This window comes from Loxodonta africana, chromosome 1 (genome assembly GCF_030014295.1).
Source record: "Loxodonta africana isolate mLoxAfr1 chromosome 1, mLoxAfr1.hap2, whole genome shotgun sequence".
Classification (NCBI taxonomy): domain Eukaryota; kingdom Metazoa; phylum Chordata; class Mammalia; order Proboscidea; family Elephantidae; genus Loxodonta; species Loxodonta africana.
This window is the reverse complement of record NC_087342.1, coordinates 94,088,039-94,101,317: the sequence shown is the minus strand read 5'-3', so window position 1 is coordinate 94,101,317 and position 13,279 is coordinate 94,088,039. Positions and strand designations below refer to the sequence as shown.

Genomic DNA, 13,279 nt, shown 5'->3' with positions numbered 1-13,279 from the left:
AACTGTGCTCCATGGAGTTTTGAATAGCTGATTTTTTGGATGTAGGTCGCCAGGCTTTTCTTCTAAGGCACCTGGGATGGAGTTGAACCTCCAACCTTTTAGTTGCAGCTGAGCATTCTGTTTGCACCACCCAGGGATTCCACTGGGAGGGCAGTAAGGCGAAAATGTTTGTACAGTGGTCCATGGACATGCCTAGTAAGATTTATTGTTGAGATAACTGTTAGAAGGGAAGATTCCATCACTCATCTAATGCTTGAAGGCTCTTCCAATCTCAGTTTCAGCACCTTCAGTGACTGGGAGCCCATTCATTCAGTCAATGAGCAGTCACTTCTTGGTTAGTGTCCTTGGTGGATTCTGGAAATACAAGTATTTCCAGAATTGGATACTCCTTTGAAATGAGACCATGAAGAAATGGATGGTGCCCAGCCACCACTACTGAACTTTTTGATCAAGGATCCAATAGTTGGAACTTGATCAAAAGCAGGAAAAATTGTGGAACAGAACTTCAAACTCTTATTGGAAACCAGACTTAGTGGATACCTTGAGACTAGAGGAATCCCCAAATCTGTTGTCTGGAAACAACTTTAAATCCTTGAACCAAAACTATCCCATGAAATTGTCTTTAAACAACTAGCTCATTTAATAAAGAATGTTTGCCTTGAGCATTGCACTCAGTTAAAGAATTATCTACATGAGATTAAATGGACCACAGTACTCAAACACAGATGAGAACTTTAAGGGGCAGAGAATCTTAAGTGGTGGAACAATATGGGCAGAGTTAGGGAGGATGGTGACACAATGTGACATACGTAACCATTGTGAATGAACTGCATGTGTAAAAATTGTTGAATGTGTGTGTTTTCTGTGTATTTCACACACACACACAAATGAATTGGACATAGTACCATAAGGACCTTACAGTGGAGGTGAGGTAACAGTGGAGCAGACACATAAACAGAAGAGAATAGTACAATAAAAATGATGGTAATGGCTGGCACAGCATACTATGGAAACATAACTGAAGAGACTACTAATCTTGACTGGATTTTGAGAAGCCTAATTGAGGGAGGTGAGGTTTCTTGTCAAAGACATATAGAAGTATGTAAGTAAGGTCCAGGTCATTAAAGATCATGACAAGAAGAGCAGATTGTAGAGAATCATTGAAAGATTTTATGCAAAAGTGTATGATCAAATATGGATAAAAAATCACTTTGGCAGCTCTGTGGAAAATAAGAATGAGATCAGAAACTGACCAATCATAAGAGAGTTGCAGTAATCCAGGAAGAACTGAACGAACCAATGAAGGACTGGACAGTGAAGACGGAAAGAGAAGAGGGGACAGATTCAAGAGCCATTCAAAAGGTAGAATTGGTAGGGCTTGGTAAACGATTGGATGGGAAGGCTTGAGGAAGATGGAGTTGTCAAGGATGACTCCCACATTTGTAGCTCAGGTGATTGGGTGGACAGTCAGGTTATTTACTGGTATTAAATACAGGTGACGAGTTTAGTTTTGTAAATTTTGAGATGGAGATGCATTTAAGATAGCAAGTCCTAAACTTACTTGCATATAGAATGTTTAATTAGAATTCACTATGGAATCACCAACAGTGGTTTATAAGATATAAAGTAGAAAACTCACCTACCATTTTTTTTAAATGAAGGTACATTTTGAAAACCATGAGACACTGCTCTTCATTTAAAACTCACTTGTCAGATGATTTTTGAGACAATTGGGGGAAAATGAGCACAAATTGGGTTAAATGAAATTAAGCAATTGTTTTTAATTTTGGTGGTGGTGATGGTATTGTGGTTATGTCAAAAGAAATGTCATTGCACTGTGCTCTTGTAAAGATTTAGCAACGTGAGATCAATTGAAAAAAATTAAAGCATAGATGAGAAGTTTAATCTGAGTCAATCGTGGTGAAACAATATGAGCCAAAATAGCGAGAATTATGACATAACGTGGAGAATGTAACCAGTGTCATTGAACTGTACGTGTAAAAATTGTTGAATGAATGTATGTTCTGCTGTGTATATTTTCACCAAAAATAAGCACTAAAAAGAAAGGTTATTACCTGTTATAAATACCTTTAGAAGTATTTACAGGTGGAATGAAATGGAAGAATTGGCTTTAAAATACTCCATTAAAACAAACAAACAAAAAAGTGATAGAGGGTCCCAGACAGAGCTGGAGAAAAATGTAGAACAGAATTCTAACTCACAAAAAAAGACCAGACTTACTGGCCTGACAGAGACTAGAGAAACCCTTGAGAGTATGGCCCCTGGACACCCTTTTAACTCAGTACTGAAGTCATTCCAGAGGTTCACCTTTCAACCAAAGATTGGACAGGCCCATAAAACAAAACAAGATTAAATGGGCACAGCAGCCCAGGGGCAAAGATGAGAAGACAGGAGGGGATGGGAAAGCTGGGAATGAGGAACCCAAAGTGGAGAAGAGGAGATTGTTGACATGTCTTGGGGTCGGCAACTGATGTCACGAAACAATATGTGTGTGAATTACTTAATGAGAAACTAATCTGCTTTGTAAACCATCTAAAGTGCAATGAAAAAAAAAATTTTTAAAGGGTATGAAATAGAACAAGAACCAGAAGAATGTTAGAATGTTGAAAACTGTTGAAACTCATGAAGATACATTGTGGTTTATTAGATTCATCTTTTCTTTTGTGTATGTTTTGAAATTTTTTGTAGTAAAATTAAAAAAAAAAAACCCCAACTTCCTTATTTTAGTCATAGATCCAAAGGAAATGAGTTAGTAGAATATACTATTTGCTAATTAATAAATGAACATTGACTCATACCACAAATGCATTTTGAATTGTGACAAGACATGTGACAGACCAGAAATCATCAAATAGATGACATTTATTACCTAGGCAATCAGGAAATGCTGGCTGAGTATTAATACACGGATTTAACTTCATGTTTATGCCATATGTTGAAGATAGCTGTATTGAGGTGGTGGTTTGGTTTTTTGATGATTCTCCCTTCTCTGGAAATAACTCCAGTACATAGATGATATTGTACTTGGCCATAGCTAATTTGATTGGAAAATACACACCTACTAAAACCTGAGCCAGTCAGATTGTCTCTCCTCAGTGTGAAAATTGAAAGATAGAGGCTGGAAGTCTTTGAAGATGAAGTGTGTAAATGGCAACTCAACCCCTGCTGCTAAGGCATCTATAGCTACCCTTCCTGAAGCTAGTTTATCCTTTTGATTGCATGAGCTGGCTCAATACCCTTCCAGTAAATCCCCAGTTTTTTTAAGTTAGCCAGAACTGATTTCTATTGCTTGCAACCAAAACTAGTAAGTATAATAAATTGTATTATGATAAAAATTACTGTATAAATGCATTTGGTGTTGTATTTTATGCTGAGGTAAATTTTAATATAAAATTTTTCTACCATAAACTTTAAACGTGTTGTTTTTAAGAATATTGTTCTTAAAATAGCATTCTTAAAACTATTTCTTTTCAGAACTGCTGTTGCAGGACATCCTAGAGGAAGTGTCCAAAGACATTAGCAAATAGGTGATAACTGAAGGCATGTAGGAGTAAATTAGACCATCCAGGGCTGTGTGTAGTGTAAGAGGACAAAAGGTTGCGGACAACACTCTAGGAAACACCAGTACTGAAAAGGTAGCTGAAGGAAAGCAGTCCACAAGGAGATTGAGATGGAGATGCAGGAGCAGTGGGAGGAAAGACAAGGAGAGGGTGTTGTCAGGAATGCCAAAAAAAAAAAAAGACCATTTTAGGAAAGAAAGCATGGCCAACGGTGTTAAATATTGCAGTGACTGCAAAAGGTCCATTTCATTTAGCAACACAAAGATATTGGTAAACAATTTCATTGTTGCCGGTTAAGGATTTAATGCCAAGTGGAAATGGAGACATAGCTACCCATGACTTTTTCAAGAAGTTTGGCTCTGAAGGGAAAAAAAATGGGGCAGTACTAGAAAGGGATGGGAGAGGCGAGTGGATTTACATATGCTATGCTATTATTTTCAGAGTTATTCATATCTAATGACAATTTTTTTTTTTTTTTAATGACAAATTAGGCTAGGAGTTACCGAGATGCAGAATTGGCTGCCTTGCTCTTGTCTTGCCCAGGATTATTACTTCCCTGAAGTGGTTAGAGGGTATTTCTGAGATATCTAGTATGGAGGTTGGGGGGTCTTGGCAGGAAGAGGTATTGCATAGAGGGAAAACCAAAGTCTGTTGCCATCGAGTGGATTCTGACTCATAGTGATCCTCAAGGACAGGGTAGAACTGCCCCATAGGGTTTCCAAGGAGCACCTGGTGGATTCGAACTGCCGACTTTTGGTTAGCAGTTGTAGCTCTTAACCACCATGCCACCAGGGTTTCCGCACAGAGGGGAAGGTAGCTGTAAATGTCAAAATTCATTTATGCTGAGATTACAGAAAGGAAAGAAAAGAGTTAACCACACCTCACCATAGTCTTAGTGATAAACCAAAACCAAACCAAACTCTTAGCGACCCTATAGTCTTAGTGATAAAAGCGGTACTGTTTCTCCTCGCTCTGGCCCTGTCCCCACCCTACACTCTGTGGAGTACTTGGACACCTTTGCCTGTTCCCTTTCCTCCTCCTCCCTCAGTGGTTGCAGTGTCTGCTCTACCTCTTCTAAGCTCTACCACCCAGTCAGTCCTTTTCCTGTTTTTCCCCAGACCTCCTTCCAAATGGGGCACAATTAACCAATTGCCATCCCAATAGTAAGTAAAAAGTGGACTTAACTTTGGATCCCCTGTCCCAATTCTGATGATATGCATGGAATAGGAGTCAGCAAACTGCAGCCTGTGAGCAAAATCCAGCCCACCAACTGGTATCATACGGCCCCAGAGCTAAGAATGGCCTTCATATTTTTAAATGGCTGAAAAAAAATCAAAAGAGAAGATTTTGTGACACATGAAAATTATATGAAATTCAGCTTTCAGTGTCATTTATATGTTGCCTCTGGCCTCTTTGAGGCTACAGTTGAGTGCTCATGACAGAGATAGGGTGTCCCGCAAAGCTTAAAATATTTATTATCTGGTCCTTTACAGAAAAAGTTTGCTGACCCCTGGTATAGGACTCTAGGTGATTGGGTGCCATGTATCTCCCCTGACAGTCCTGGTGATGTCATAAATTTCCTCCCTTCTTTCTTAACAGACCTGAATCTCCCCACCACCAGAAATGCTGATGGTTAGTTCACAAAGTTTGGGACACTGGGAGAATGTTCTGTTTCTTGGAGTGTAGCACAACGATTTCCAACCCCTGATCTGGCATCCCCCTCCCACCACACACACACAGGCACACAAACACATGTATGGATTACTGTTTTGTAATATTTAGGCCATAAGTTTTGTTTTTTGGTTGGTTTTGGTGCTCTTATTTCTTTATAAAACAGGTATACAGTTTGGCAGTCTCAGAAACACTGATGGACCATATTCATATAGATTAATTTCTCGAATTACTTAATTGCCACGTTAGAGCTTTCTCACTGTCTCTTCCCCCAGCCCTTCTGTCTCTCTCTCTCTTTCTTCTCTATCAGTCTTGAAGCAAAGACACTGACAGTTTCTTCCTCACCTCCCACTTCTCAGCCCACCACAATCTGGAGTCGACTCCTACTACAACACAGAAACTGTTCTCAATAAATTTATCGACCATCTAATAATTACCAAATCCAAGGTCACTTTCTAGTCTTTCCTTGACTTCTAGGTAGCATTTGATAATGCTGAACTTGCCCTCTTTCATGGAACACCTCTTTATTTTTCTAAATCTGCCTCCTACTTGTTATTCTCTTAGCTTTCTGGCTGCTTCTAGTGCCACCAGATTCTTAAGAATTGTTGTATTTCAGTGTACTGGTTATTATCGTAATGCCGCATCCACCATCCTCTGCTGTGTTCTGCACTGCTAAGCCTAGGAGCCTGCAAGGTGAACATTTCCCGGAGATGAAAAGGCAGGAGAAACCCAGATGCTTCTAGCTTCAGGCTATAACAGTGTAGCAGTTGCTGGCAGTTTCTAGTATATGTAACAGTGACAAGAATAAGTGACTCTGGACTCCAGCCTCCTGGGCAAAGAAAGTACCTGCTCAATTATTCCAGCCTGGATGGAGGTGGCACCTTTTCAGTAAATCCAGAACTGACTATGACATTGTCTCCCACAGGGCAGCAGCAGGTATACACGTATAGACTCCAGCCCAGAGGTAATAGCATCTTTTGATTTCCAGGTATCACACTTTCCTATTTCCACTCCAGCTACCCTCTTTTGCCTCTTGTACTTCTTGTCCTTTTAATTCCTTTGTAACCAGTTCTGTATATGAAATTCTCAGTTTGAAATACCTAGAGTGAATCTGTGTTCCTGACTGGACCCTGGATAACAGCTGGTATGAGGTTTGGGTTTGAGCCCATGCAGACTTAAATCAACTTGGTTCACTGCCTGCTCCCTCTGCACAGTCTGCTTGAGTGGTTTTATACATGGTCTCTGCATCAACATTTGTGCTGATGACTCTCGTATGTGTGCTGATGAATTCCAAGTTAGGCTTTTCAGCCCATACCTTCACTCATCTACCTCACTGCCTCCTGAAGGTTCAATCTGGCCATTCTCCTGGCATTTTAAATTTGACATATACAGAAGTGGATTAATTCTCTTCCTTTTCAAACCTGCTCCTCTGGCATTCCCTTCTATTTCAATTCAGTGTACTGCTGACCACCTACACAACCACCTGAGCTAAATAGAACTGTAGGTGTTATCCTTGACTCCTCCATCTCCTCACCTTCCCTCATCTAAACAGTAGTCAAATCCTACTGATTCTATCATACCTCCTAATCATCTAAATAGCCCTCATAGCATGGCGGTTAAGGCACTCTGCTGCTAACTGGAAGGTTGTCCATGGTTCAAACCAACCAGCCACTCCCTGGGAGAATGATGGGGCAGTCCGCTCCTGCAAAAATATACAGCCTGGGAAAACCTATGGACCTATAGGGTCACTATGAGTCAAAATCGACGGCAACGAGTTTGGTTTTTTTGGTTTGGAATCATCTAAATATTCTATCCCCTCCATCTCCTCTGTTCATGACTTAATTCAGGCCCTTATCGTTTCTCACCTAAATTATTGCTGTATTGATATAAGACTGGCGTGCATGTGTATGTGCAGCTTTTTAATTTGACGTTAATATGCTATGGACTCTTAACCAGAAGTTTTGCCTCAATTCTTTCCAAGCTCCAGTCCATTGTTTGAAATATCAGAACAATTTTTTTTTTTCTCAAATGCTAAAATGGTTGTGTCACTCTCTAGTTTTAATATCTCTTTCTTCTGCTAAGTAAAAGCCAGACTCTTCTTGTGGTGTACTAGGCCCCATGCGATCTGGCTCTTGCCTTAATTTCTAGCTCGTCTTGACCCTCCCCACCCCAATTACCACACAGGACACACAAGCAGTCTCTACAACATTCACATCCAACTACAGAGGGGTCTCCAAAGGAGCTCTGGATGCCTTTGACCTTAGCACATCTGCCTGCTCCTTGCCCTGGTATGTTTTTCTCTTCCCTCACTGCTCTGCTCGTCAAATTGTTTTCCTTCAAGATTCTTAGAAGCCAGCCTGATTATGCCCCCACCTATTCTCCCATCCCCATAAAATTCTTCCAAAAACATGTAGCACATTCTTATTGGAATACATTGCATTGTTGTATAGACTTTGAACTCTTTGAAGGCAGGAATGTACCCTATTCTCGTTTGTATTTCTGTCGCTGGGCCCAATACCCAACACTTGATAAACTTTCAGTATATTTCTACAGAACGAATTAGAGCTCATGCCTGACAGGGAGTAACCTTTCAGAGAAAGAGGGTGGGAGGGCGGCTCCGTCTCTCCCTTCTAGAGAGGAAGATTCTCTTCCAGGAGAGTCCGAAGAGCCCTGGGGAGTTGCTGCGGGAAGATGAACGCCCCCCACTTTAGAATTCGGCCACTGGGCGGCACTGCTCTGGAAAGCCTGTTGATCCAGTTGCAGGCTGAGGCTGGCAATCTGATACTTAAGAGGGAACCCCACTAGGAGGCAGACATTCCTCCACTGGCATACCAAACCCAGTTACACACCACACTCTGGCTGGTAAAAGAGCCCAGTCTTCAGGAGGTTGCTGGCCCCAGGGCTTTCCCCAGTGACTGATGATGTTAAACTGCGCGCTCTTGTGATTGGTTGAGGCAAAAGGACAAGAGCAACTATTGGGGGTGAGCTGACAGAGGGGAGGAAGTTTGGGGACCTGGGTCTGCTGGATTGTTAGCTCCGAGCCCACCGTCTGATGTGAAGACATGGATCATGAACAGAACCAGGGAGCTTCGCTGCTACCGCTGTTGCAACTTCTTTGGCTGCTGCCCCACTCCTGGGCCGCCCCTGAAGGTATTACAGTATCTCTCATCCTTACTTCAATCCTGCCGGGTTAGAGCCTAGGGAGCCAGCCCAGAGCATTTGAAAAGAGCCTTGTGCTTTGTAAGTGGTGGGAACTATGGGGTAGTGGAAACAATAGCAGAATTGGGAAAGAGAGCTACTATTAATGGATGGCAAACAATGTCAGAGGTGCTTTACATGTTACTTCTTTTAAGACAATCTCTTGACGCAGAAATTATAATGTCCACTTTATAGATGAAGAAAATGAGACTCAAAGATTTTAAGTAGCTTGTCCAAGTTCACACAGTTGGAAAGTAATAGAGTGAGGATTTGAACAAAGCAATTGTTATTTCCATGTTTCTACTCAGGATTCTACTCTGCACTGTGTCAACTCAACTGGTAATTCTTGAAGTCTCTTAACTTTATTGTCCTTAGTTTCTTTCTTTGTAAAGGAAGAGGCAGAATGGAAGAATAATCTCAAAGATGGCTCATACTCTAAGTGTCTACTATTCTGAATATTAGGTAGAAGGTTTCCTGCTGACTGGGGGGATTACTGCCAGGGGTTTCAAATAATAAGGATTATTTCCTCTAGCTAGGGAGTCACTTCCCCCAATCCTGTCATTGCCAGGCATTGGGCGCTGAGATAGGGGAAGACTTTTTCAGAGAGACCTGGTACCAATGAGCGGGGCTGAAGAGCCCCTGAGCACCCTTTTAACTCAGTATTGAAGTCACTCCTGAGGTTCACCTTTCAGCCAAAGATTAGACATGTCTATAGGGTTGCCAGGAGTCGGAATCGACTCGAAGGCAACAGGTTTGGTTTGGTTTACAGGGCCAACAATAACACATGTGCTTCATAGTTCATGTATATGAGACTAATGGGCACACCAGCCCAAAAGCAAAGATGAGAAGGCTGGAAGGGACAGGGAAACTGGAAGAATGGAAACAGGGAACCTGGGGTGAAGGGGAGGGTGTTGACAGGTTGTGGGGTTGGCAGCCAATATCACAAAACAATTTGTGTATTGACTCTTTAATGAGAAACTAATTTTCTCTGTAAACTTTCACCTAAATCACAATTCAAAAAGGGGGGGTGGCTAAAGAAAAGCCTGGAGACTAGTTTTCCAGTATACTGTGATATCTGGGGGTAGGGTGGGACAGTGTCATTTATGACTTGGGGATACCATAACTATTCTTCCCTTCTCCCTTTTAAGACAGGGGAATCTGCCCAGGACCTTCACAAGTCCTTATGGTGGCCTTACGTAATTAGACAAAAAAAAAAAATTTTTTTTTTTTTTATTGCCTTTGGGAGGGCAGTGGTGGTTCAGTGGTAGAATTCTTGCCTTTCATGCAGGAGACCCAGGTTCGATTCTTGGCCAGTTCTCCTCAAGCTTAGTCACCACTCATCTGTCAGTGGAGGCTTGTGTGTTGCTGTGATGCGGAACATGTTTCAGCAGAGCTTCCAGACTAAGACAGACTAGGAAGAAAAGCCTGGTGATATACTGTTGAAAATCAGCCAAAAAAACCCTATTTATCACAGTAGTCCGATCCTGTTGCGCATTGGGGGCCGACTCAATGGCAGCTAACAGCAGCAACATCCTATTTGGGAGGATGCAGCCCTGTGCCTGGTCAGCAGAGTACAGACTAGATTTCAGGCTCCACTTGCTTCCTTGGCTGGGTACCTTTGTGCAGTGCACAAACCACACAGCCAACATGGTGACTCTGAACCTGTCACTTTAGACAGTAGCGTAATTGACCTTGTTATGGGCAGGGGAAGTTTGGAGAGATCCTATGTGCCTCTTCTCATAATTTCCTCTTCCCTCTCACTCAGAGGAAGGACCTAAATAACAGACACAGGAGGCATTTATCCTCTCGCCTCTGTTCCACTTCCTCAGGTGGACTTGCTGTTTTCTAAGCTAAAAAATGAGGAAGTGCCTCCTACTTCCATGAGCCATCCCTTTTCCCCCATCTTGTTTGCAGTTCCTACTCCAGTGTGGCGGGATGGCCTGCAAAACCACACGTTCCTGCACACAGTGTACTGCCAGAATGGGACTCCAAGCCTGGGACTCTCTGAGGCCTATGACGAGGACCAGCTTTTCTCCTTTGACTTTTCCCAAAACAGCCGCGTGCCACGCCTGCCTGAATTTGCTGACTGGGCTAAGGATCAGGGAGATGTCTCCGCCATTTCTTTTGACAAAGAGTTCTGCCAGTCAATGATACAGGACATAGGCCCACAGTTCGATGGGCTAATCCCAGTGGCCAGAGGTTAGTCCAGAGGTGGGGGTGAAGGGTAGGGGTGAAGGGTTGGGGAGCTGACAGTCTTAAACTCGCTAATCTAGACACAAGCTTATTCCCCTTCACACCAACCCCCCATCTATGATGCTTTCTGGTTCTCTCCTAGGACATTTATACTTCTACCAGTCATGGTCTGTACCCTGTGTTTTTGGTTGTGGGGCAGAAGACAAGTGCCTAGCACATAGTAGGCATTCAAAGCTGTTTATTGAACTTATGAATTCAACAGGGACCAACTGATGCCTACTGATTGATAGTGATTCATAATTGCTATTTGCACTTGTGTTACTGTGCTTAGCAAGATGGGAGGGGAGAACGGACATCTCTGATAATGTCCCTGCATTTTAATGAGAAAGCAGTGTGTGGTTAGATGCCAATGTGAAGTCTAGACAGGAAGTCAGAGTGGCAGGGTCCAGAGTGGCCTCGATCTGGCTCTGCCTCTTTGTCCAGCTCTGGTTCTTCCCTGGAAGAAGACCTTCCTGAGGGCCCCAGCTCCTCCCTCATCCCCGCCTCCCAAAGCCTGTCCCCACTGACTCCTTCTCTGCCCTCCCCTGCACATGACACAAGGTACCATTTAAACTACTCTCTTCTTTCTTTCATACCTCAATCCCCTCCAGGGTTTCCTGTCGCTGAGGTGTTCACCATGAAGCCCCTGGAGTATGGCAAGCCCAACACGCTGGTCTGTTTTATCAGTAACCTCTTCCCACCCACATTGTCGGTCAACTGGCAGCATCATTCAGTCCCTGTGGAAGGAGTTAGCCCCACTTTTGTCTCAGCCACTGATGGACTCAGTTTCCAGGCCTTTTCTTATTTAAACTTCACACCTGAACCCACTGACCTTTTCTCCTGCATTGTGACTCATGAGATTGACCGCTACACTGCAATTGCCTTTTGGGGTGAGGCCTTTCTCCCTGGAAGCCTGGTTTCTTTTGGGGGCAAAAAGTGATAGACCCATGGGAGGGGTCTTCTTTTTCTACTCGGAGCCTGTTTAGTCCTTTTACATTGTAAGCCAATTTCAATCTTCAGTTTCTTCTTTGTTATCTTGGGTACCCATGTCATTCCCCTGGGTGGAGGGCTCCCCAACCATGCCTCCAAGCTGACCTGTTCCACTTTTTTTCCAGTGCCCAAGAATGCTCTTCCCTCAGATCTTCTGGAGAATGTGTTGTGTGGCACGGCCTTTGGCCTGGGCGTGCTGGGCATCATTGTGGGCACTGTCCTCATCATCTACTACCGGAAGCCTTGCTCAGGCGGTACATCAGGGCATCGGGAGGGGGTGGATGACTCATGAGTGCTAGACACGGTGCTGCATGTGTAGGGGAACCAGGATTATCCTGTGGCATGAGGAGGACATACAATGATCCTCAGGCCATTGGGTATGGAGGCCTGTATTGGGCACTGTGGGGCACATCCTCCTGTTTGGGGACTTGGTTATACACACACACAGTAAGTATATGCAGGTCACAGGAGCGGCAGGGGTTAGGATCTTTGAGTGAGGGAGGAGTGATACGGGGAGCTGTAGGAAAGGTCTTTGGGAATGATTTGGGAACAAAGACAGCGAGACCTCTATAGGGGTGGGCTGCAGGCTGGGAGGACCTTTGAGGAGGGAGATCCCCCTGATGACTTTCCTCTGTCTGTCTCTCTCTCCTCAGACTGATTCTTCTTGACCAGAGCCTGACTGCTAACAGCTTCAACCATCCAAACAGGGGGTTCTTAGGTTTCTCATGCCCCTGCCCAGGATCTTTCCTTCTCAGAGCAGAAGTCCCTGGGGCCCTGGCATTCCCCCATGAAGGGGAAGCAGGGTGTGAAGGTTTCTAAACTGAGAGTTCTGCTGTCCCCGTGCCAACCATCCAGGAGAGCCCAGAGTGCCCCACCTATCATGACCACATTCCTTCCCACTTTAAGACAATAAATCCCATTTATTGATCTCAGTGTGGCTTCTTTCTTAACTGATGACATTTGTTTCTGTTGTCATTTCAAATTCAACATGCCTTAACCTGAACACAGCTTCCCCTCGTTAGGGAGGGAAGTGGGGAAAACCCCTAACTTCTCATCGAAGCTCCTGTTCCCTGGTCTAAGCATGATGGCTTTTACTCCTATCAGCTGTCAAAAATACGTGCAAAATAAAGGCATAGTTATTTTCTGATAATTTGCTCACAAAATGGTTGCTTTTTTCCACTTGACAAAAGCCGTTTGTGAAAATGCTTAGGGCCAGTACAGACTGCCTTGAGGAATGTACAACTCACTCCCTTCAACCCTCACTGTAGCTAGGATAATAGGAATCAGGGGGGTTAAAATAAGCCTCCAGGTGCTGTCCTAACTCAGTTCTGTGAAAACAAGCTCCTGGCGGGCAGTGGGAGCAGCCTGGAAGGGCATAGTTAGCATGTCCTTCCAAACGGTATTTCTATGGCCCGCGTGAACCATTCAAGGAGAACTGTGACCATGTCGTCCTGGGCAGATAGTGGAACAGGCTGAGCATGACTACTCGTGGTGAATTGCTTTGCGTATACTTTATTTTTTGCTTTCCTTAGGGTCTGGAAGTTGCTTTGGGGAAATAGTGACATTAAGGGTGAAAATTAAATTATTTTGATATTGGTGAGAGAGCC

General features: G+C 43.5%; 1 protein-coding gene and 1 non-coding gene across 2 annotated transcripts; both read left to right on the top strand.

Moving 5' to 3' along the window:
• The first annotated feature begins 8,101 nt into the window (after positions 1-8,101).
• LOC100672379 (HLA class II histocompatibility antigen, DM alpha chain) lies at positions 8,102-12,599 on the top strand. The gene is made up of 5 exons (XM_003421067.4): positions 8,102-8,402; positions 10,365-10,649; positions 11,294-11,572; positions 11,798-11,926; positions 12,326-12,599. The coding sequence occupies exons 1-5, from the start codon at positions 8,315-8,317 to the stop codon at positions 12,328-12,330; spliced, it is 786 nt and encodes a 261-aa protein (XP_003421115.3). The 5' UTR covers positions 8,102-8,314; the 3' UTR covers positions 12,331-12,599.
• TRNAE-UUC (transfer RNA glutamic acid (anticodon UUC)) lies at positions 9,696-9,768 on the top strand. The gene has a single exon. It is a non-coding gene; the product is annotated as a tRNA-Glu (tRNA).
• Positions 12,600-13,279: the final 680 nt, after the last annotated feature.

Bases quoted from the DNA above. Each gene is read 5' to 3' on its own strand.
- LOC100672379 (XM_003421067.4), top strand. From the start codon at position 8,315: ATGGATCATGAACAGAACCAGGGAGCTTCGCTGCTACCGCTGTTGCAA. The intron at 10,650-11,293 runs GTTAGTCCAGAG...AATCCCCTCCAG, and splicing joins GCTAATCCCAGTGGCCAGAG to GGTTTCCTGTCGCTGAGGTG. The intron at 11,573-11,797 runs GTGAGGCCTTTC...CTTTTTTTCCAG, and splicing joins CACTGCAATTGCCTTTTGGG to TGCCCAAGAATGCTCTTCCC.